Raw genomic sequence first — 22,867 nt, forward strand, 5'->3', positions numbered from 1 at the left:
CATGGGTGATGGCAGAACCAGGTGGGTACCAGAAAAAAAGCAGTGGACGTCTGAGGTTACTGTAAACTACAATGTAAAGCAGAGCTGAATAAAGGCAGAATAAATCCATCAACCTGATCCAGCCAATCGGAAAGTGTCCGGAGACGATCCAAGATTCAGTCCATATTTAGAGAATCCCAGACTGATCTGGCTAACTGGCAACCAAAGTTTCCCACAGACGTCTGACAACAAGCCTGCACGACAGACAACGAAGCACAAAAATACACAGTTGTACACACAGATCCTTTAATATCACAAAACACTGATGTGCAAAGTGCAGGTTTATACATTCATGGCACTTCCACACCACCACTGGACCAAATCTTGGACTGGCGCAAATGAAAGTGGGATTAATCTCTTCACAAACTAAACACATGAAAATGTAAAAATAAAAAAAAGTGCCTGAAATACACAACGTGCTTGAGAGCAAAACTATAACATGACTCAACATATCAAAGGGTTAGAAGAGTGCAGCTTGCATTTTGGAATCAACTCAGTGAAACTCAAGAACGTGGAGGGATGAAACCACTCATACTGTTCAGACATATGAACTTCTTTGTGCCATATTTAGCAACGCAAAAATGACACCGGCCCGAGCCATTTTCATGGCACACAGTGCAGCCTTTTCGTCTCCAATGAGACACACCCAGTATTTTTCAACAAGAATCTTCAGTCTTATAAATGCAATCTTATTTCTCCCACGAGTACCTTTCATCTTGCTCTTTCATACAATACACCTGTGAGCTTCTGCCACTGTGCAAGCTTTTTGTTGTCACTAGCAAACAAGAGGCCTAGTCATGCTAGTCTTCTGAAAGCATTGACCCGGGACTTGAGTTGGGTGAGCGTGCGATGGAGGAAATAACAGTTTGAAATAAGTAGTCAGGTCCCAGTGTTTGGGGAAAAAAGCAGCTCTATGGAAGAACACTGTACCGTTTTTTGCTGCATCAGCGAGTGTTAGATGGCGCCCTGTGGGTCTCGCTCAGGCATTTGTTTTAGCTCTTACTCGACTGATAAACATCTGCATGATGTTCACTATTCTGTCAATGGAGGAGGCTGGTCATAACAACATATATACAGTATGTCTCCATTGAGCCACGGCCATTATGTCACCGTATGAAAGGTATAACTTGTGTCCGCCGTCTTCCTTTTTGTAACATGAGTGGATCACAAAACAACAACTCTGCCGAGAGGCGTTGTGTGACTGTTGAAAAATTGGGAAACAGTCCAGAGAGCAGCAAGGAAAGTGGCACCTGAGCCCTTAGCGTGAGCGCCTCCTAGTCCTAGAAAATGGATCAGCATCACTCATGTTTCATTCCAAACTCAATGAAAATGAAGGTGAGATCAGACTTGTAGCTTCAGACTCCTGTAACTTCTGCTGTGATGTTTCAATTTGTGCAGAAGCTCTCGTTGGCTTCCTCTTTGAAAACATGAGGCCCCACGTTCTGCGACTGAGTTCTGAGCTCGTCCACGATCCCCGACACGCCTGACAGCAGCCCGCCCATCGCCTCCTCCATCTCGCCTTGAAAGTCCACCTCTTCCACTTTCACTTGCCCCCCCATGGCGAGGAACGCTCCTTCGTCCTCGAAGCCGTAGCCGTAGCCACTCTCCTCCTCGGTGGGCGCGGAGGCCGCGTGGCTGCTGTTGGGCCCAGCGGCTTGTCGCTGGCATCTGGCCTGGTGCCTGAGGAAACTGTCCCTCCAGATGACCTTCTTTCCACACAGGCCGCACTCGTAGGGCCGCAGCCCCCCGTGTGTCTTCAGGTGCTTGGTGAGGTGGTGCTTCATCTTGAAGGACTTGGTGCACACAGGGCAGACAAACGGTCTGAGATTGAGGTGCTGCATCTTCACATGACGGTCCCGCATGCTCTTCAGGGTGTACGCCTTCCCGCAGTGGCAGAAGTGGACCTTGCCTGAGTAGGCGGGGCCGGCCAAGTTGACCGAGGATGAGGAGGATGGAGTCGGAGGTGAAGATGATGGCGGGAAGGCAGCAGAGGCGGGGGACAAATGGCGGCTGTGCGTGGGTGTGAGTGACCCTCCTGGTGTGCTGCTGTTAGAGGGCCAGTTCCCCTCTGAGCCGCCGATGACCACATCAGGTGACTCTGGCACCAGAGGCCTCTGGGAGACTTGTCCAGTTCCATCTTCTATCTCATCATATGTGTCTCCGCTAAAAGTCTCGTCCGGGAAACATTCAAAGTCCTCCTCATTGTCCTCATCATCATCATCCTTTCCTGCTTCTCCCTCCCGTGTCCTGGGGTCCTGCTGAGGCCAGGGGACACTGTGCCACTGGCCCCGTGCTGAGGCTGGACTCTGGGCTCCGTCACTTTTCTGTCCATCCACAGGAGGTTTGTTTCCAGGCAAGTTTCTCTGAAACTTCTCTTTGCCCTCCTCCACATTGCTCTTGTTTGCAGCGTGACGCTCAACATTGTTGGTCACCATGGTGTGGAGGTCTGCAGCAGACAACACACATAGATACATAACATGGTGGATCGGGGAGTCATATCAATCAGCAGAAATGGATGAAAGGAGGTAAAGAGGAGAGTGCAGGCAGGGTGAAGCAGATGGAGAACAAATGGGAAATCTGCAAAAGTGAAAGGGATGTTGTATGGGACCATGGTGGTGTCTTCTATGATGGATTGTTCAGAGACTCAGGAGACAGAGATGAAGCTACTGAGGTTCTCAATGGGAGTGAAGACAAGAAGAAGACAAGATCAAAGGTGAGTGTGAACATCAGACCCAGGTTTTCTGACGCTACTATTAGATGCTGATCTACCTTTTCAGCAACTCTGTTGAAAAGTTACGCTTGTCCTGAGGTTTTGCAAAATAATGATCATTACATTTACTCATCCATGAACAATCCAGGGAGCCTCTACCAACTGGTGCTGTCCACAGAAGGACCACATGTAGGTTACCACATGTAGCACCAGTGGTCAGTGGCGATAGATGACATGACTTCACACAACCTAAAGACAAATCTTTCTAAAACAACAATTTGATGGCCTGATGACTTCATTTGTCTATTGTGTTCTGTAAAATGAAGCTTTTGTTGACTCACCACAATGACTTGTCTGTGACAAGGCACCCTTCTTCTCGGCCACCTCCTCTCCGACGCCCTCATCAGCCTCGATCTCTCTTCTCTCATTCCTCCTCTTCTCTTCACTTCCTCTGTTCTTCTCTGTGCTCTGTGGCGCCCCCCGCTGCTGCAGCTTTAAATTCTGCTTAACTGCCTCGCTGGTATGAAAGTCACTGTGCTGCCCAGCTCCATCTAGAGGGCCATTTTTGGTGTGTTTTGGGACCCATGACTCTTCACAGCTGCTGTAGTCAGCCTCTTGGTAGCCAGGGAGCGGGTCCAACTGAGAGTCAGCCGAGTGCAGGGCTGAAGAGGGTCGCTGACGCTCCCACCGGGGAAACTGTTGTGGGCGTCTCCAAGTCGCTAATGGAGGCAACACATCCGGCTTCTTCTCCTTCTTCCGTCCCTCTCTTTCCAAGTATAAGCAGTCGGTGCTGCTGGGGGACTGTTGCCGGGAGGCGCTGCCAGTGTGGTTTGCTGCGGCAGCGGCTTCCATGGGAGCCCCTTCTGTCGAGGGCCGGGCCCTTTTCAAGATGTCGGTGCATTTGTCCACTATGTGCCACATCTGGAGGAAACTGGCCACAGTGACATAGTTCACAATGTCATCCTGCACGATGCTCAGCTGGCCAGTGTAGGCCGAGCTGAGGACGCTCTCAAAGGCCACAGGGTCCAGCACAGAGGGGAGGGAGACTGTGGTCACATTTTTTAGCAGCACCTACGTGAAAACAAGACAATAAACGGTTAGAGCAAGAGTGACACGTTAACTATGTTGTGGTGATATGATTTTGGGCAGAATTATCATGCATTTATTTACTCACCTGGTCATGAAAATAAGGAGAGGAGGCAGCGAGCACACAGCGGTGAGCCCGGAACACTTGACCTTGCACCTGAATAGACAGGTCACAGAGCTTTCCTTCTTCACGCTGTCGGTTCAGGTTGTCCAAGACGGAGGCACGAGCAGCTGGGAAACACACTTGGACGGTCAACCCAGCAGGGGTCACAGGAACACTGCAGCTTGACTCCATGACTCATGCACACCTATACACCTATGGGGAAAAAATAGACATGAAAATGGAAATGATAACGATGAAAACGAAATAAGTATGCATGATAAGACAGTGTATAATAATAGAAAAGTAATGTTCCTCATCAGAACATCTGGAACTGTACTTCACAGTTCAAAGAGAACAACAAACATGACGTGTCATTCATTGAAGTTTGCACTAACACATTACATTACATTCATATTAGCTTCCTCGGCCGGAGATTTAGAACCAGAATGTCGTTATTCGCATGAGTTATCGTCACACTAGGTAGCATTAGCTCGATAACAATTAGCTTAGCTTCGTAACCTTGATGACGTTCTGTTGCTCTTCAGTCGTGTGTAGCCACTTGTGCTCGCGGACACATGTTACCGACCTAAGTCCTTAAACAGCCCTTTTTTGTAGCCTCTAGAAAAACGAAGTTAGCGAACACGGCTAACTGCAGCTAGCTCTTCCCTCCCGACGCTGCTCCCGCGACATCTGCGTAAAGAAACAGCGTGCAGGTAATTTTACCACCATGTGTTGTTAAGGACAAAAACGGAATATCGGTCTGCGCGACCTTAATGTATTTGAGGCAACAAATAATGCATATGTTTTATTTATTTGTTTAATATGACAGGCGCTTCTTCTTTTGCAAGTTATCAGGGTGCATGCAACGCGGCACGACGGTGCATACTGCCACCTACCGTACGACACGAGGTTTTTGTTTATTTATTTTTTCTTCTGGAATTATGTGAAACTTTCTTCGCCCTTCATCAAACTCGCAAGTCGTTGGGCTTTTCTTGACCCGTGAATAACTTTATCTTATAGGCATTAAACGTCTTGGATGACGATTTCAGCTCGCAAATACGATGTAGTTCCACAAACTGTTGTTTTTCTCACAAAGCTTTGCATCTTCAAACCGCAGAAACAACTGTGGCTTTCACCACATTTCTCCCAAGCTGCAAAAAATATTCTTACAATTATTCAAAAAAATGAAAATACACTGAATAACTGATAATTGATTGCTCAATGTTTATTTTATAGCACCTTTATTATAGCTTTTTAAAAGGCCACCCAAGTCACTTCACTGTGAAAATGAAACATATAATTTATATATTTACGTAAAACAGAATTTCCGGTAAGGCAGGAATTCATCCCAAAAAACTTCCCTAAACACACTGATGGAACATAGAAATTCCTGGTACGCTGATATTTCACTCATTTTACCGATTGACTCCGGAGTAAATACGCTGATACAGAAAATACTCGCAGAAGACTCAGGCTATGCATAAACAAAGAACTAAATGGAGAGAATTAGCAGAATAAAATGCAGAACAATTATCGAAAATAGGGATCAAGTGGAGGCAAAAATAACTAGAAGAGCAGCGCGAGCCCTTTAGTAATAAGCAAACACCTAATACGGAGCGGATTCCAAAAAATACCCACGTGACTGCCGAAACCCGGGATCGAACCAGGGACCTTTAGATCTTCAGTCTAACGCTCTCCCAACTGAGCTATTTCGGCACGCGCCCTTCAGTAACCGCTCGTGAAGTTGGTGAACTACATCACTAGACCCTCCAAGTCCGCTCTAATTTACAATTGACTATTTGCTTATTTTAAATATAGCAGCTGATGTCAGGGGTGTTTCAACATCCGTTCAAGTCGACAAAGAGTCGGTTGTCGAGTTTAAATGCCTTGATTTCTGGCTTGGCACCTCTGGCTCCGGTCGGTTGCAGAGCTTGTCTCGATTCTACAAAGCTCTCGTCCAGCCAACAACTAACCCTGAAACCGGACTGGTGTTGAGTTCCACGGGGGCGAGTCAGCGTCAACACACACGCACTTGTACTTCTATCATAGTGAGGACACTCAAAAACAAAAAAAAAAACTTCTTGATCCTGAAACTGAGGCTAAAAGTGATGTCCTCACAAGTGGGCGAGTTTCCAAAATGTATCCTCGCAAGTACAGATAAACCAGGTGCACACACGCACAACAAACATAATATGACCAACAAAAACATGTGAACAGGATCAATCTGTGATCAACATGGAAGCAAATATAATACAAATAAAGACGATTAAATATATGTTTAAGTCATAAAAATAACAATAACGCACTATTGTTTGTGTGTAATGCCAGCAACTATCACATTTGGCTGTGTGACTCCAGTTCGTGATCGTCTGAAATAAACAAAAACAAAGCATCAGAGAGCATCGCTGCGTCACCACGGTTCTTAAAGGGCCCGCTCACCTTTAATATCGGTTATTTCCGTGACAAATGACCGCAAATCCCTGACATCGGAAGCAGGAAGTATCAGATGAAGCGTAGCGGAGTCTGACTCATTCTTTTTTGGGGGGTTTTGCGCCATCAACACACAGGCAGAGTCACACGCGCGCACGCTCGCTCGCGCGCGCTCACACGCGCAGGTCATTTTACCGCAGTGCAGCCGCAGCATCCCCAGCTACAGCGGCGCTGCTGTGGCGCAGCAGAAACGCGGACCTGCCTCCCACATCTGTCCTCGCTGGCGCGGATTATATGTCTCTCTGCGTCTTATGCAATGACACCGCGGCCGGATCTGGAGCCATCAAATAGCTCAGAACATTCCGGTCCAGAGGGGAAGGTTGCGGGAAGGCGGAGGCCTGTGACCGCGTCTGATGTGGTGTAGCCCGTGAACAGGTAGCCTTTGACTCCATGCTCCTATATGCAAAAGTGGGATGTAGTCAGTAGCTGTCATGTCGCAAATCATCTCGTCGAGGTGGCTGTGAAGCGCTCATCGTAGTCTCAGGGAAACCATCGTCTCAGGCTCATTCAAAACAAAGAGGCTCTTCTCGCATCAGCGCTCATTCATGGCAATAAACCACAGGAAGCTGCTGTGAAGCCAAAGACTCCAGGGTTGTTTGGAAGCAGATCTCCTTGATGTCTGCTCGGTGTGTAGCTGCCAGCTGACGGTGGAAGGCCACACCTTTGACTTTTCAGAGACATTATTGAGGAGCAACTAGAAGCATCTTCCAGCCAGGACCAACAATCTTGAAGACATGACACCGGTTCATCTGCTGCTCCTCTGCTTCAGCTGTGGCCTGCTGGGTGAGTTCTGAAGCTTCTCCTCAGTGATAAATGAATGAGTCCAAACATGAGTCAGCGTGATGGGGACCGTCGCGTGGCCCCCGGCGAGGTCAGTCTACCTCCTGCGGTTCTGGATTCATATTATATATATATCTCTCCTGTCGTTATCAGTTTATTTATTGATTTATTGCTCCGGTTTACGGCGTGTTTATATTGTTTTTGTTAGTCACAGATCAACTGTCAAGTTTCTCTAAGTCAGTTTTTACTAATGGAAAAAAAAAGACATATTACTGCATAAATTGGAGGATAAAATATATATCTGCATCATGTGAAACATTTATAAAACTGGGTGAACACCGATTGGGAAAACCACATTTAATCCAATTTTTAGTTATGATTATTAAGACATTTTGAAAAAAAAAACACTTGCCACTAACTATTCCCAGTTGTCAGGGTGTTATATCGTAGATAATTCAAATGCATTGATCAGATGTATTAATAAATAGCCAGTTGTATATTTATTAAGTTTTTTTTAAATAAAGACAAATACAGCTAGAAAAATAACTATTGTTTGAGCACACATGATTATAGATGTATTTTATCTTTTTTTTTAATTATATTAATCACAATTTTGTTATATTTTCTCTATTCATTTGTTTAGATATCACAGCAGTTTTAAATCTGGGATATTATTATTATTACTATTATAACTGGTAGTAGCATTGTATACATTTTTTATTTTTCAAAGATTAAAAACAAAAAAAAAATTAGTGGTGGAGACACTTGTTTAAATTGCTTCGTAGTTTGCAGCAGCGCTAGCCTGAAGAGACAACGGAAAACCTGGTACCATAAACCTTCACACACGACGAGAAGCACTTCAAAAGCAGAATTGTTGACCAATAGCAGAAGTTAAATACAAAAAACACGGCTATGACGTGGCGCTTTCTTTAATCACTCACACCTGAAAGTTGTGTACTTTGTTGACAGAGAAACATTTAAAATGAAGTTGTGATAGTTTTTTAGCATTAGCATGTGTTTTAGTACATGCTAATCTAGCTTTTAGCTAGCAGAAAAGCGGCCTGTCCTTTAACTGAAAATGGGACGCCCTTATTTTAGGCAGGACACTGAAGGAACAGCCTATTTTTCCTCCACTGTTTTCCATGGTAACGCTGCAGAATGGAATAATAAAAAAAAACTGCTGACTCACGGCCTGCTAGCAGTCACTTTGCCGCCCGTCGCCGTGTTGTTTTGCCGATCAAATCACAAGAGCTGCATGTTATTGGTTAGAAACCTGTCTATGAAAACTTCCGAGCTATGTCCGGTCATCTAATGGTTCCCTGTGGTCAGTGACCCGGAGCGATGGGGCGTGTGCAGAGGTGGACTCTGACACGGAGGCGGTCGCCGGGAAAGGCTTTAAGATGGGCTGCATCTCCTGCAAGAAGAGGAGCGAGGTGAAGGCAACCGCCACAGTGGAGTGGTACTTCAAGGCCAAAGGAGAAGTGGACTTTGTTCAGGTGAGGGGAACTGGGAACTTGTTTAGCCAGTCTGCTGCTAGCTAACTAGCTAACCCCTGTGCTGGTGCCGTCAGATCTACACCTACATCGAGGGCCGTCCCTCTATCGAGCACGACCAGTTCATAGACCGCCTGGACTGGAACGGCAGCAAGAGGAGCAACGACATCCAGGACGCGTCCATCTACCTAAGCAACGTCACCTTCAACGACTCAGGCACATACCGCTGCTTCTTCCACCGCAACCTGGTCTACGAAAACTACGAGTACAACACGGAGGTCAGCAAGGTGGTCCACCTCCACGTGGTGGGCAAAGGTACGAAGGATGTTCAGAGGGGAAGTGGAGCGGCGATAAATCCTGAGCTGATTCGAGTCTCTCTGTCGCCTCAGCCACCAGAGGAACGGCGTCCATCGTGTCCGAGGTGATGATGTACGTGTCCATCATCGGCCTCCAGGTCTGGCTCCTCATCGAGATGATCTACTGCTACAGGAAGATCGCAGCCGCCGGAGAAGAAGCTCTACGAGAAGCCGCGTAAATACACACACATTAGCAGCGTTCTGTGTTGACCCTCGAGGTCAGTCAGGAAGCGGTTCCTAGTCATTCATATTAGTTTAGAGTGGTCATAAAGTGACCCTGCTATTACACCAGTGTGTATGTGTTTTTGAGTTGATCTTCCTGTGCACACACTAGTGCCAGAAACCACACAACAGGTACAGGTCTAGACTCTTAAATGAAGACCAGGAGAGTTTCCAAGTGGAGCTGCTGATCTGGGATCTAGTCAGGACTATCTAAATGCCTCCCTACTGAGATGTTCTGGGCGACTAGGAGTGGACCTGGGGCTGAGCCAAGGCCAGATCTGACCTCTACTTTTTTGTCAAAATACACTTCCTAGATGAGAGAAACTCAGGGCTCATACTCCTCCTTCATTCGGGCCCCTCCATCAATCCAAAGTCCAAGGCTGTTTGGCCCCGGAACAGGAGTCAATACGGAGCAATAACATATTTCATTCAAGCGAAACCTCCACTGACGCACTTCAAACATGTCTCCTCTGTCTCTCCCTCCACCCTCCTTCCTGTCTCCATTTGTGTGTCACTTTTCATGTATCTGTGGTGATTTCACGCCGTGTGTCTTGTCATCCTTCCTTTCAGTAAAAACCAAAACCTTCCACCTGTAAGTCCAAAAACACCTATCCTGACCTCTCATCCTCAAACATCCACCTTGAGACGAGCATCCGAATGTCTCCTCGTGACCTTTGTTTTGCTCTTCTCCTCCTGCAGAAATGCTGAATATTTAGCGATCGCCTCAGAAAGTAAAGACAACTGTGCGGGAGTGCAGGTCGGCGAATAGTCAAGGTGTGTCACCATTTCCACTTTCCTTCCTGTCATTGGATTTGCTTAATTTAAAATCTGTTTTGTTTATAAAATATTTATCTATGTCATGTGAGACACTTCACAATGATAAACTGGGAGAACATGCATTGGGAAATTTTGTGTTATGATTATTTGATACTGGAACATACTTGAAACTTGAACAAGTGATCTTGCAAGAAAAAAAAATCCCAGTTGTCAGGGTGTTATGATATCGAAGCTAATTCATGTCATATATATATATTTTTTTTTTTTGGATGAAGATATTGTTTGAGATGTCTTGAGATGATTATTGTGTTTGGTCAATGTAAAAAATAAATAAATAATAAATTAATTCATTAATAAAATAAAAAAATTAAAATGTTTTGGAGGAACAAACATAAATAATATGAGCTAAAATGAGGCAATGATGTATCCTATATTTTCAATTTTATTTTTCAATATTTTCAATATTTCAATATTTATTTTCATGCACAATAAAGCTCATTTAGATTCATTGTTTGAGATGTAAAAAAAAACATTTTTTATTTAAATTACCTAAAAAATTGACATGATTTTCATTGATGCCAATTTTATTTAACAAAAATGATCTTGAATGTTGATCTTTAAAATTCATCAGTTTTTCTATGTAACATATTGAATCCCAGGGAGCATTTCACCCGTCCTTCAATCATAGGCTCAAATAATCTTCAAAACCACAATATGAGTCGGTTGTGTGACTCATGAAGGTTTCACCTGTCTGAGAAGGCAGCAGCAGCAGGAGAGTCACCAGACTGAACCCGATGAGGCTACTATTGGTTTTAACTCTCCCAGTCTGTCCAATAAATACTGCGATTTCAAGTTCAATGTCCTTAAAATTAAACCTCAAAAATCATATTTTCTGTCCATTTGCCAGGCCTTTTCTACGGAGCCCCCATTTCTCTTCGAACTGCATGAAACCAACTTTGGAGACCAACGTCTTGAAGTCAGTACTTTCCTTCCCCGCTGACGGGTGTCTCCAGTATGAACCAGTATGAAGCCAGCGCATGGAACCAGCTGTACATAGTTCCTGTGTGCAAACGATCAGCATGTTCTGCACTCACTCGATATGCATTGATGAGCCACATTGTCACGAGCACCAACTGTACATACACTCCTTGTTTTGGACGGTCAGTCATAAGCTCACCCGCAGAAGAGAGATTTTTAATAAGACATCAGCACCTCCTGTACAAATCATCACGCACAGGCACACTGTTTATACCATAGACTGTGGTGATAGAGCGGAGCAGAGGTTTCCTGTTACCCAGGTAGAGTTATGGAGAATGTGCAATTTTAAAAAATAAAAACTCAAACACTGACGGTGATGTTTGCTTTATTGGACCCAGGAGGGGCCTAGGGTTGGGTTGCTACAGCTGCAAGACGCAGTCGGTGCCGGGATACTGGGGCAGGTTGAGACTGTACTTCCTCTCTAGGCTGGGGGGAACAAAACGGCCGCCCAGGAAGTGGTACCGTCCACGGAAGAGAGAGGCTGACTTCTTGGGGGCAGTCAGAGAGATGAGCATGTCAGGCTGGAGTCCATCTGAGCTGCCTTGCTCCACATCCCAACCTTCACACACCAGTGAGAAAAGCAAAGGTTGGTAGGTAGTCAACAACATCGTCTTTGTCCTTTCAATTTCCTCCTCTACTTTTCAGATTGTGTTCAGGGTACTACAGTGAATTACCCTCTGTAGGTTTTTGGACTGTGGGAGGAAACCTGAGTAACAATGAAAAGGTTCTCAGTTGCCACAAACATGAAAAATGAACACTGCAGTTGATCATGAGCGATACTTCTGACAACCCAAATCACAATGACCTTCAGCCAGTTGCCACAAATAGAAAGAAGCCAAAACTCACTCTGACCAAATCATGGACTGAAGAGAAGTCTTTCAGTAGAGATGCACTTTTAGTGGCACACACGCGTGATGGTCCACAATTCATGAAGGAATTATGAGTATTTTAATGTTTACAACATGTAAAAGTGGAGCAAATGTTTTCAATAAAGAGTTTTTAATAAAGATTAATAGATCATTTTAATTTAAAAAAGTATATATATATATACACTAACTTTGGAATAAGTCACTTTTATACTTTAAATACTGTATTTAATATAGGGCTGTAACGACTAGTCCACAGTGGACTATCATCAGCTATCGGATTTGTCGCCAACCAGTTCATTGGTCGACGAGTCCTCATTATTCTCTTCGCACAATCCACTGAAAGAGGAGAAATGGCTGAGGCTAAGGCTAAGTGACCATCGCAACCTGAAACATGGAAGGTATGAGACCTTTTCACATTGGACACTCAACATCTTGGCAGTTAAAATCCAAATATCACATTTCAAAACAAACTGTACACCATTTATTATTTACATTTGCTGTTGCTATATATATATTATATATATATATATTTATAACAATAGAATCAGATGTGTACTGTGTAATGTACATAACACCCCACCCCACGTTGCGCCATGACATTGTATATTTGTAAATATGAGACGATGACTACCTGTTTGCACTGACCAATACTTATTTCTGTTTTTGCACTAACAACTTAAGTGCTCCTGTAACGGTAAATTTCTCCGTTGTGAGATCAATAAATCTTATCTTGCTGTAGTCGTCTGTATAAGTCTTATGCTGACTAGTCGACAAGATAAGTTAGCTGCAGACCTAATTTAATATATTGTGTATTCATGACAAAACACTTTCATATCTGTCATGTTACGAAAAAACAACAAAGCGAGACGTAAGCACAGACCTTTCGTTGACTCAACAATATTCATTCATGAAAACCAAAATGTCTTATGAAGCGACTGAATTTCATAGTCTCATCACTGTCATTTCTAACATCCCAAGTGTTAAACTTTCACATCTGTATACAGTAAGTTCATCAGCAGAAATCTACTTTCAGAGAGTACTTTCAGAGCCATGGATGTTGTAGGATGTACGTGCGTCAGCAGCGAGGCGTCTCACCTGATGGGATGTCGATGCTGGCGATGGGCACCGTGGTCTTCTTCAGGGCATCTATGATGGCACCAAATGGTTCTCGTACCGCCCCTTTGAAACTGAAGCCGAAAACGGCGTCTATTACCAGGTTGTAGGCCTCGTCGATGACTCGAGCCTGGTGAGGAAACCGGTTTTACTGAGATTGGAAGCCATGACCGTCGGGACCACTGACCTCAGGCGTCTCAGTCAGGAAGGGGATCTCCATCTTCTCACACTGTGTGGTCAGACCCTGGAACAGCGGCTTGTTGGGTCTTTTCGGGTACAGAATGGTGGGTTCGTAACCCTGGAAAATGCAATCGTGCGTGAGACTGGTTTTGAATGAATGAGTTGTATCAGTGCATGTGAATGTGTTTATCTTTACATCCACACTAACCCTAACCCGAACATGAAGGACCTCAGTGTGAATACAGAATGCAGAAATAGTGCAGAAAGTTTGTGCAGGAACCATGAAAAACAGCATCTTACGAAGAGTTTGAGGTGTCGGGCGCAGACCAGACCGTCGCCCCCGTTGTTCCCGGGTCCACAGATCACCAGCAATGTGGGTCTCTGTTTGACCAGCGAGGTCAGCGGGTACGCCTGCCCAACACAGACCACATCCACACTTGGTAGTTGATAACAGCCATGAGGGCAGCTCCGCTTCTCACCCTGGTGACCGCAGTGGCGCAGCTAAGACCAGCCAGCTCCATCAGCTGGTCCACACTGAAGCCGTACTCACTGAAGAGCTCCTCGTCGATGCGCTGGGCCTCCTCCTGCCTGTCAGAACGTGAGACACCAAACCTGCTGGAGCTCATGACTTGAAACCATCTTACCCGAGATACTTGATGGGATGAGACATGCTGGACACTGATCTGCTGCTGATACACTCTCTCTGGTGGTTGTTAGCCAGTGAAGCAGAGCATTTCCCAGCTAGGCCTAAGACTGACACGGCCCGTGAGGTCACCAGGACGCCAAACAGCGTGCGCACACTCAACATTCAGCTGGTCCGAGGTCCTGCAACAATGGAGGAATAATGTGATCGTTTGGTACTAACCACTTGCACAGGCTCAATCCAACCTCGGTTTCCATATACAGACAATAATAGATCACAATTGTCATCTGCTCAATGAATGACAGGAAATCCACGCAATGCAATTGACATTGATTGAAATTAAGTACAGCTTTGTTTTGCTTTTAAAAATGTACTTCAAAATAAGAAAAAAGAAAAATATTAAAATAATATAAAAATATAAATATAAAAATAATGGAGTTTGTAATGATAGAATAAATGTCCCAAAAGAAAAATTACAATATTTATCGGGGTGGTTCGTCAAAATCCAATGAATTCACCAGAATACCATCCATTCGCTTGAAGCAATACTAATACCGAGTCCAAACATCTACAGTGTGTAGTCTGAGACATTCATTATTTAAATTGTGAACAAATACATCTTAAGTGTCATCTACTTGGACAAATTCAAAGTTATAAGCTCATTTGTGATAACGCAAACCTGAGTCATTGTCGCGTCGAGCAGTTATAAAAGATCATTATTTTAAACGTTGCGAAAAAAAGGGGGAAATGAGCGTATATTTAGTTTCACTTGAGAATATTTACGTAAAACAACTTACAGTGGAGTAGCAGGACAGAGAAGATCGGTGACCTCACTGCTGCAACAACTTCCGGGTTTAAACAGGAAAAACAGTAGCGCAATCAGTATTTCAAAATAAATGCATTGCGCGGCGCGATTTTTCAAAACGTTTTTGCGCGTTTCCTCTAGTTTGAGAGTGCGCGAGACTACCTTATTACTCTCCTCCTTGAAAACCCAAAATATATTTGCGTAAACCGGACCTTCCTGGATTTTTTTCATGCTGTGTGTTTGAGGCAAATTATCATTCTCTTTTCATGCCGGTCGGTGAGTTTTCGTGGTGTTATTGAACGCACCATAGAAGTTCTGACGGTACTTTAATATATCATATGTGACGCGATGCAGTGAGAGACAGGTTGCCTGTTTTTCTTTCTCATGTTTTCCCCAGCCTTCACCTGATCCCTGTCCATCTATGTGTCTAAACGTCAGAAGGTGCGTTTAGAGATACTGTTCTGACGCCTAATATTGTTTAACGTGTACTGGTTTGGCTGTCTTTTATTGGTGTCTTGCTAATGCCACTACACCAGTGACATATAGTGATGATTATATACTTTAGTAGCAAAATAACTACTTATTACAATTTCTATCATTCATGGTATTTGCCATACTGATCGCTGCTATTACACACTACAGACAATAAATCCGTTCTAAACTGTTGTTTTGTTTTAACAGTAAGCATTTCCACTTCACGACACCTTGTGAGATTTACTGTCTTTTGCTCTTCCAATGTTAGTTTTTATTTTGTGTTTACGGTGATTAAGCTGTGATTATTCCATTCTATTCCATTCCGTACAAGTCAAATCAGAAGAAACAATACATGAAACACACCTCTGGAAGAAGAATTTTATTGAGATTAGGAAAAAAATAGCAATTGGTTACCAACAGTCGACTTTCTTGTGGGTACATAGTACAGGAAAAACGCTCCCTTGTCAATATGAACTTTAAAAAAACAAGTGTTTTATTTTTTAAAAATGCCTAAATGTTTTAAAAAAAACTCATACATCATAAAGAATGAACAAATGTACGTCATAAACATGCATAAATAACTGAAAAAAAATAATCATTGTTTACATCAAAATCCTTTTTGGATTAAAAAGGCTCTGACAGACTTCCAATGGCGTCACACAGATCCTCACATGATCGGACAGTTCTCCATCCGGGTCCCACTCTGTTGAAAGAGATCAAGAGTGACGATCACATCGGACATGGCAGGACACTGTTGGGGGTCCTTCGGCTCACCTTGCGTGGGGTGCTGGTGCTGAACACGTAGGAGTGTGGCAGTAGACCCTCAGAGAGCCCGCCACTACGGAAAGAGCGTGAAGCCGAAGTAACGGAGCAGTGGCCCGACTTTTCTGAGGGAAGGCCGCAAGATCCGCATGTGACGGTCCGACTCCGCAGGTTGTACTCGCCGTCTCCACAGGTGCTGTGGGCCACCTGCTATGGGGAAGACACTTGTAGAACCCATTGCATCGTTGAAGTTTGATGGACTATGCAACTGAGTTACCATGTCATCATCGTCCTCCTCAAAGTGAGTGCGAGTGACTCTTCTCATCGCCATTTCCTGATTGACAAAAAAAGGAAATTATGAGGTGTTCACAACCTAGTCCTCCTCAAAACAAGACCTAAAAAGTCCCAGTGTGACGCCGCAATGCTGCACACCTCCCTCTTTGAGCTAACCTAAGGGCATGCAACTGAAGGAACTTAAACCAATGCCCAGTTTACTTTTGCTATCACATCTGACCTCACGTTCAGATGCAAGGCTGAAAGTGATACGATTTTCTGTTTGCTGGACCCTGTTTCCTGTGTGTATTCTTCTGTCTGTTGTGACCGCCCAACTTTTCTGCTCTCAAGTGTAGACTCTGCTTCATTACCTCTCCAGCAGCGCTGACCAAGGTGGTCTGGAATTGCTCTCCAGTGCCCCAGATAGGCTGAGTTTTCCACAGCAAATCACTGGGTGGATTGTGTGTCCCACCAGATCCAGCGGCCCAGATCTGCTCACCAAGAAAACACCAAGTTAGGGGGTTTAACCGTTGTGGATTTCAAACCGCGATCTCACCGTGACTCTCTGTCCAGCCTTCAGGACAAATTTAGCCGGGAACTTGAATGAGATGGCAGCACCGGATCCCACCTGGCGCCTCAGCTGCCAGTTCCCCAGGTTCTGATCCTGCGGACGCCTGTGTTAGACAACATGTCGGACTGTTGACGGACACTTACTCCTTCACTTACTTCATCAGCTTTGTTGCTAAGTCGGACGTATTTCCCGTCCAGGTCCACCTCATCCACGGTGACCCGCCCGCTGGCGGAGGCCTGCTGGGTGATGCGAGTGCGAGCGATGGCTCCGCCTGCAAAGCTCGAGGCCTCGCTGTCAGTGTCGTTGGGACGACGCCTCTTTGTCGGAGTGCCGCAGTTAAGGGAACGAGAGTGGAGAGCAGAGGAGGAGTGGCTTCCTGACACTCTGGTCGGTGGAGGACTAGGAGAAAGACGAAGCCTGAGGGAAATCAAACCATGGTCAGTTTTGACTGAAACCTCTGTCCTGCTGGAGCACTGGTACCTCTTACCTCTGCTCCTCTCCCTCCAGCAGCTTCCTGTAGGCACCAATCTCCATATCCAGAGCCAGCTTGACATCCAGGAGCTCCTGGTATTCGTCCAGCTGCTGCTGCATCTGCTGCCGCATCTCCGCCATTTCCCTCTCCTTCTCTCCCAGAAGATGCCTGGTGGTGTCCCGCTCTCTGGAGAGTGCTTCCTCCAGCTCCCTCACCTTTGCCTCACGTGCAGCCAGCTGGTTAAAACCAGAGCGTGAAAAGTTAAAGGAGCAGTAAGCTACGGCTCAACTGTTGATGTTGTTTCAGTATCAGGAAGTTTGAGTGATTTAAGAAATGTCAATTAAAACTTAATGGTTTTGCAGTGGGATCAATGGGACAGTTGAGTTGCCTTCATAAAAGATAAATGTTAAAGGTCCTTAATGGACCACTGGCCTTTCAGTTCAATTCCAAGTTGCCACACGGAGAAGTGGTTTTTAAACTTAGGCACTTACTGACCACCGAAGATCACCTCACCTCCTCACTTGCTGTAGTCATATGTAACTATTACACTTTAATATGTTTCAGCTTGTGTGCACTTATTTGGAGTAATATATTTTATTTTAAATATTGTATAAAAACTGTGCTCCAGGACACTTTTATGGCTATTTGTCCTGGGGAGTTACGGCATTTCCCATGGGATTAATAAAGTTTTTCTGATTCTGATTTCCACAGCCAGATGGGGCCAAAATAATCAACCTAAGGGAGACCATTTCTTAGTATGCTTTGCCATGGGTCCCAAAGATTAGGCCCATACGGGGCACAGTGCCTGTGACACATCACGTCTATGTCCCTGCCACCCCAAAAGGGTGCTGCGCTTGGTGCGAATACAAGATGGTCCGAGGGAAAAGGGTCTATACTCGTGGTGTCCAAACCGGTCTTCAGAGGGCCGGACACTTTGGTGGACAAAAGGCCTTTTTATTCAGTCGGTTAGTCTCATAATGCACTGCCACAGTGAAAGCAAATTTGTTTTGATGACTTGTTGGACTTTTTCTGAGTCAGAATCAGACTCTCTGAAATGGTTTAGGGCAGACTTTGCTCTCATCTCACCTGCTTCTGCAGCTGACTCAGCTGAGCAGATGTGGACTCCAGGCGGATTCGGACCTGCTGCAGTTCCTCATGTGCCGCTCCAACCAGGTGGCTGCTCCTGTCTGCTGACTGACGTGCACTGTCCAACTGAAGCACAGCAACAGGAAGCAGTTACTGTATATGGTCCATGGATGGAAACACACTATAGTCAATCTAAAGAACAGTGGAGCCTGTCTCTACATATGTCGTAGTGATGTGCAAGCAGAACTTGTAAATGTGAAAGCAAAGGTTTAAAAAAAAAAGAACAAATTCATAATAATATATATTTTTGTTATGGAGCTGAATGTAGTGAATGCGCTGTCTCCCTCGCACCTTTGAGTTGTAAGTCTTCTCAATTTCCTCCTTGTACATTTTGACTTGCAGTTCGTGTTGGTTTCGCATGTCCGCCAGAGCCTCCGCCAGTTTGCTCTCAAAGTCCTGCTGGCTGCCGTTCTCGAGCTCAACCATGCGCGACTCGTGGCGTCGCTTTGTCTCCCGCAGCTCCTGTTAGTGGAATTTAGCTTGAGTCACCCTGAAACTCTGCAGTATATTTCAATACAGCTATAAAGTCGGACCTCAGAGTGTAGATTCCTCTGAAACTCCAGCTCCTCCTTCAGAGTCTGGATCCGATTCTCCCCATCGACTCTCCTCAGCATCTCATCTTGCAATTGCTTTTTTGCGTCGCCCAAACTTGTCTCCAGCTGGAAAATGTGAAGGGAGAAAAAAAAAGAATGATAAATTAAGAGGGTTTGTAAGTGCTGTATGATATGTTGGTTTAGTCTAAGCTAGTCAAAGGAGAGGAGATTGATGGAGGTGGTGAAGAAGGACATGAAGTTTGTAGGTTTGAGAGAAGAGGAAGCAGAGGACAGGGTGAGATGGTGGTAGATGATCTGCCCCCTGAAGGGAGAAGCCGAAATAAAAAGAAGAAGAGTCTAAGCTTGTGATGGCAGTTAAGCTTGACTCATAGCTAAAGTCGTGGCGCAGTATTTTACACAATGGTGCAGACAAGGAAGAGGAAAGTGGAAACAGAGCTGATCTATTTTTAAAAAACAGAAGGGGAATTGAGGATGTATTTTTAGCAACCGCGCCATGATTAGGCCCAGCTGTGCCTCCATGAAAAACGGGGGTTTACCTTGGCAACCTGAGACTTCAGGTCCCTGTTTTCCACCTCCAAATTCCGCTTCTCTCCCAGAGCCGTTGTCAGAGAGGCGTCTTTGGAGTTCAGCAAAGCCTCCAGATCCTTGAGCCGCTGCAAAGCCCCCGTGAGCTCCGACTCTTTCTTGGAGTTCCTGCCACAAATGACCGTCATAGGAGTATGAAACAAATACCCTTCGCAGCGACGCTATGTGCCGTGTTTGTGTCGTGCGACAAATGGTTTCCACGATTTTAACGCTAGCAGTTGCAGTCAGCGCCTTTTGTTTCTAGTCCTCTGAAGAATGAGTTTTAAATCGGCAAAATCCCCAAACAGTTGCACCAGTCATTCTGCTTTTTATCTGAATAACAAAAAGGTTATGGTGATTAGAATGTACTTTCCATCAGGTCCTAATCAGACCCTGAATCTTTCAGAAAAAGAGGAAATCCAGTGAATAGTTTCCAAACCGTGTCCACTGCGGAACGACTATTTTTTGATTCAAGATTGGCGAAACAGGGGAAAGACTTGTGTTTCCCAGCCTCTTTATGACTCACCGACCACAGTGATGTGCCTCGTGTTTTGGTAGCCACAAAGCCGCAGCTGCTGGCGTTTATCTTCCACGCTGTCATGGCAACAGCTTGACTTTTACCAAACACTCAACTCAATATTTATGGAAAGTAAAGGAAGCAAGAGTGGAAGTCTTTCTACTCTGCCACGTAGTTTATATAATGATGGAGAAGACGGAGAACCAGGGAAAGAGTTAGTCATCGCGGGTCCTGCGTTTGGGAAAGGCTGAGTGGAAGGCCAACGTTTAAGCGCAGTGAGCAATGAGGCGAGTATTTGACAGGGAGTGTCTCCTTAAAGTTTGCTGAGCGTCAGCTAAGGTTGCGCCGCATCACTCATTAAGAGCTAACGCACCAGTTATTAAAAGACCGAGGGATTGTTTTCATTTTCCATAAACCTTATATAACGGATTCCAGAGTGCTTTAGCGCAAAGATTATTGTTTGAATCTGGCGTGGACATGTACGTCACGTTACAAGGGTCATTTCCTGATAAACTATTGCGATTTTTTTGGGTAAAACTCTGTGAGGATTCGGCACATACAGCACAATGGCATGTAGATATGTGGCGTGACCAAGAAAGATTTGGAATTTGAAAGGTGGAATGAACAGTCCGGGTTAAAATATTTGTGGTGTTTAGCGCATTCTGATGTAGCCAGGAAGTTAGAAGGGGAAGTATGAATCATCAGGTTTCCCAGTGGGTGTGGCTGGTAGCTACATCCCCGGAGACTTGAGGTAAACATCGGTATACACTGATATGTTGAGCACAAGCTTGTCAACTCTTCCAATCTGCTGCCACCCACCTTGCCTTCAGCTCCTTGTGGTCCTCTCTCAGTTTCCCCAGCTCCAGCTGAAGACGAGCTCGCTCCTTGGCCACCGAGTCCAGCGTCTGCCGGGCATCGGCGAGCTCCGCCTCGTACGCGGCCTTCAGACCCGTCAGTTCCCGGCTCACCTCGGTCTCAGACTCGGTGATGCGAAGACGAAGGCCGGCGTTCTCCATCTCAAGAGAGCGGACCTTGTCGATGTAGACGGCCAGGCGGTCGTTGAGGTTGCAGAGGTCTTCTTTCTCCTGGAGACGGGTGATGCGGTTGGGGGAGAGCGGAGTGTTTCCTCCTCGGGGAGTATTTTTGGGGGTCGCCATTGTTTCTTTAGACAGAAAAGAAAGGGCACATCACATCACAATGCGAATGTTTTTCACTCAACCTGAACACACCAATCTATCGTCACAAAAAAATGTATATCACCCGAGTTTAGCATTTAAACCGCCTGAGACCGCAGTTCTTATTGAATCCGTTTAGATTTTTGCATTTCCGCACCATAAAAGCTATCTATCTAATCGAATGCTCTCAGCCACGCCATCTTGTAGTGATATAACAACGTTACAAGATGGCGGGAATGTGAGCAAGAGTTCCACGTATACAACAAAGTCTCTAGTTTCATAAAGCATCAAAGTCTTAAGACTTTTTCTAAACAAAAAAATATAATAATCGTAAGCAATAACACATATTATTCCTGCCAGGTCCAAAATGCACAGAAAAATAAACTTAAAATTTCACCTTTTCTCATCCAATGCTTGTTGTACTATAAGACCATTGCTTTAAGTAAGTTTGAAAAGAGAACCGTGTGATGTAAAGTGTGATGTAGAAGTGTAATCTTAGCGAAACGTGAATTTGTTGGTTCCTATGGTAGAGTATGGTAGTTGGTTTCATTGTCGTACCACTTTGTGGAAACTGTCCACGCGTACCGACTTTAAAAGTTAGTACATAAGTCTAAAAAAAAGCCTCCGAAAGATTTCACTTACCTGGTATGGAGGGGTTTTCTTCAGATATCTGGTGACGGTTTAGTCAATAATCTTGAGATGGAGTCTCCCAAGTCCACTGACACAGCTCACTTACTGCACCGTCTGCAAATCCATCCCAGAGCCCATGTAGGAAAGAATGAGTTGGGTGGAGGCTGGACTTGAGTCTGGCACTCAGTGTGTTCTTGTCCTCCTCCTTTTCCCTCCTGCTGTAGTGGGTTCGGATGAGTCACCATCACAGAAGTGTATCATTCCGTGCGACACACACACACACACACACACACACTTGAGGCAGCCTTATGCTCTGAGACTTTAATTTGCACTTGTTGACAGTATTTCAGAGCCTGTGGTGAACACGGCTCAGTCTTGAACACACAATGCAAAGGACAATTAATCCAGCATGTCGACGACGAGCTGCATGGAGCATGAATTCAACCTGGTCCAGATGCTTTCACAGGCTTTTAAACCAAGTGATTTCAAGCCAAGCAAAACAAATCAACATTGTTGTTCTGCAAAACTCACTGCATGCGATTGTAACAACAAGAATTATGAGTGAACCTTTGATGTTCTAAATAAAAGTGTAGATTGTTCAAGTTCATGAAGGTGGCTGGTTGTGGGGCACCGTGGGCCGCCTTCTGTCTCGTGGGACCTATCTGGAAGTGAACAAAAATATGAACGAGAGACAAAAGATACTTTCCGATTTAGCTTGAAATCTAAATCCCTAAATCCCTAAATCTCACATATGATGAAAGACAGTGTAATAGCGTGGGAGCCCTGCTTTTCAACTGGCATCAAAAGTTGCTTCAGATTTTGTGTGACGTGTTGTCACAAGCAAATAATTCATAAACTACTTAGACTGTAGCTAGGCCAGACAAAAGGCTATAAATTGGAAAGGAAAAAAAGTTTTGGAATTTGTGGTCATTGAGGAAGAAATCCCTTTAAATGCCACTTGATGTTGCCAGGGAGTGAAGGACGGACAGGCACAGACAGAGTGCGAGTTATGAGCCAGGATTTAA

At 45.0% G+C, this 22,867-nt stretch overlaps 4 protein-coding genes and 1 non-coding gene across 9 annotated transcripts; 1 reads left to right on the forward strand and 4 right to left on the reverse strand.

Moving 5' to 3' along the window:
• Positions 1 to 42: 42 nt before the first annotated feature.
• On the reverse strand, positions 43 to 6,287 carry zbtb22a (zinc finger and BTB domain containing 22a). 3 transcript variants are annotated; one of them, XM_053861335.1, is made up of 4 exons: positions 6,245 to 6,287; positions 3,924 to 4,151; positions 3,091 to 3,820; positions 43 to 2,485 (listed from the first exon to the last, which is right to left on the reverse strand). In XM_053861335.1, exons 2-4 carry the CDS (start codon positions 4,128 to 4,130, stop codon positions 1,425 to 1,427), a joined length of 1,998 nt encoding a protein of 665 aa, XP_053717310.1. In that variant the 5' UTR covers positions 4,131 to 4,151; positions 6,245 to 6,287; the 3' UTR covers positions 43 to 1,424. The 3 variants fall into 3 exon arrangements, with proteins under 3 accessions (XP_053717310.1, XP_053717309.1, XP_053717307.1); XM_053861334.1 differs by lacking the exon at positions 6,245 to 6,287 and adding an exon at positions 4,525 to 4,798; XM_053861332.1 differs by lacking the exon at positions 6,245 to 6,287 and adding an exon at positions 4,458 to 4,798.
• scn1bb (sodium channel, voltage-gated, type I, beta b) lies at positions 4,367 to 11,417 on the forward strand. The gene is made up of 7 exons (XM_053861343.1): positions 4,367 to 4,651; positions 7,104 to 7,211; positions 8,538 to 8,704; positions 8,779 to 9,016; positions 9,091 to 9,232; positions 9,979 to 10,053; positions 10,964 to 11,417. Exons 2-6 carry the CDS (start codon positions 7,163 to 7,165, stop codon positions 10,046 to 10,048), a joined length of 666 nt encoding a protein of 221 aa, XP_053717318.1. The 5' UTR covers positions 4,367 to 4,651; positions 7,104 to 7,162; the 3' UTR covers positions 10,049 to 10,053; positions 10,964 to 11,417.
• trnaf-gaa (transfer RNA phenylalanine (anticodon GAA)) lies at positions 5,582 to 5,654 on the reverse strand. The gene has a single exon. It is a non-coding gene; the product is annotated as a tRNA-Phe (tRNA).
• Positions 11,403 to 14,964, reverse strand: naxe (NAD(P)HX epimerase). Its single transcript, XM_053861342.1, has 8 exons — positions 14,867 to 14,964; positions 14,697 to 14,744; positions 13,901 to 14,081; positions 13,736 to 13,844; positions 13,557 to 13,667; positions 13,264 to 13,374; positions 13,059 to 13,206; positions 11,403 to 11,653 (listed from the first exon to the last, which is right to left on the reverse strand). Exons 3-8 carry the CDS (start codon positions 14,062 to 14,064, stop codon positions 11,454 to 11,456), a joined length of 843 nt encoding a protein of 280 aa, XP_053717317.1. The 5' UTR covers positions 14,065 to 14,081; positions 14,697 to 14,744; positions 14,867 to 14,964; the 3' UTR covers positions 11,403 to 11,453.
• A 587-nt stretch (positions 14,965 to 15,551) lies between these two features.
• Positions 15,552 to 22,116, reverse strand: LOC128756743 (lamin-A-like). Of its 3 annotated transcripts, none has more exons than XM_053861336.1 (13): positions 21,855 to 22,116; positions 20,857 to 21,199; positions 19,493 to 19,649; positions 18,936 to 19,061; positions 18,694 to 18,864; positions 18,343 to 18,468; positions 17,272 to 17,492; positions 16,940 to 17,201; positions 16,770 to 16,877; positions 16,585 to 16,704; positions 16,218 to 16,274; positions 15,953 to 16,150; positions 15,552 to 15,881 (listed from the first exon to the last, which is right to left on the reverse strand). In XM_053861336.1, the coding sequence occupies exons 2-13, from the start codon at positions 21,192 to 21,194 to the stop codon at positions 15,846 to 15,848; spliced, it is 1,920 nt and encodes a 639-aa protein (XP_053717311.1). In that variant the 5' UTR covers positions 21,195 to 21,199; positions 21,855 to 22,116; the 3' UTR covers positions 15,552 to 15,845. The 3 variants fall into 3 exon arrangements, with proteins under 3 accessions (XP_053717311.1, XP_053717312.1, XP_053717313.1); XM_053861337.1 differs by lacking the exon at positions 21,855 to 22,116 and adding an exon at positions 21,370 to 21,420; XM_053861338.1 differs by lacking the exon at positions 21,855 to 22,116 and having other exon boundaries at positions 15,953 to 16,147; positions 20,857 to 21,444.
• Between the last annotated feature and the right edge of the window lie 751 nt (positions 22,117 to 22,867).

The sequence above is a fragment of the Synchiropus splendidus genome, chromosome 4, assembly GCF_027744825.2.
Source record: "Synchiropus splendidus isolate RoL2022-P1 chromosome 4, RoL_Sspl_1.0, whole genome shotgun sequence".
NCBI classification, from domain to species: domain Eukaryota; kingdom Metazoa; phylum Chordata; class Actinopteri; order Syngnathiformes; family Callionymidae; genus Synchiropus; species Synchiropus splendidus.

Excerpts from the sequence above, each read along its gene's own strand:
- zbtb22a (XM_053861335.1), bottom strand. The coding sequence starts at position 4,130 with ATGGAGTCAAGCTGCAGTGTTCCTGTGACCCCTGCTGGGTTGACCGTC. Across the intron at positions 3,821-3,923 it reads CTCCTTATTTTCATGACCAG|GTGCTGCTAAAAAATGTGAC; the intron begins GTGAGTAAATAA and ends GTTTTCACGTAG. Across the intron at positions 2,486-3,090 it reads GTCACAGACAAGTCATTGTG|ACCTCCACACCATGGTGACC; the intron begins GTGAGTCAACAA and ends TGTCTGCTGCAG.
- scn1bb (XM_053861343.1), top strand. The coding sequence starts at position 7,163 with ATGACACCGGTTCATCTGCTGCTCCTCTGCTTCAGCTGTGGCCTGCTG. Across the intron at positions 7,212-8,537 it reads CTTCAGCTGTGGCCTGCTGG|TGACCCGGAGCGATGGGGCG; the intron begins GTGAGTTCTGAA and ends CCCTGTGGTCAG. Across the intron at positions 8,705-8,778 it reads GAGAAGTGGACTTTGTTCAG|ATCTACACCTACATCGAGGG; the intron begins GTGAGGGGAACT and ends TGGTGCCGTCAG.
- naxe (XM_053861342.1), bottom strand. The coding sequence starts at position 14,064 with ATGTTGAGTGTGCGCACGCTGTTTGGCGTCCTGGTGACCTCACGGGCC. Across the intron at positions 13,845-13,900 it reads CATCCCATCAAGTATCTCGG|GCAGGAGGAGGCCCAGCGCA; the intron begins GTAAGATGGTTT and ends ACGTTCTGACAG. Across the intron at positions 13,207-13,263 it reads TCCTGACTGAGACGCCTGAG|GCTCGAGTCATCGACGAGGC; the intron begins GTCAGTGGTCCC and ends TTTCCTCACCAG.
- LOC128756743 (XM_053861336.1), bottom strand. The coding sequence starts at position 21,194 with ATGGCGACCCCCAAAAATACTCCCCGAGGAGGAAACACTCCGCTCTCC. Across the intron at positions 16,878-16,939 it reads TTAGCAACAAAGCTGATGAA|GATCAGAACCTGGGGAACTG; the intron begins GTAAGTGAAGGA and ends AGGCGTCCGCAG. Across the intron at positions 16,705-16,769 it reads AGGCTGGACAGAGAGTCACG|ATCTGGGCCGCTGGATCTGG; the intron begins GTGAGATCGCGG and ends CTTGGTGAGCAG.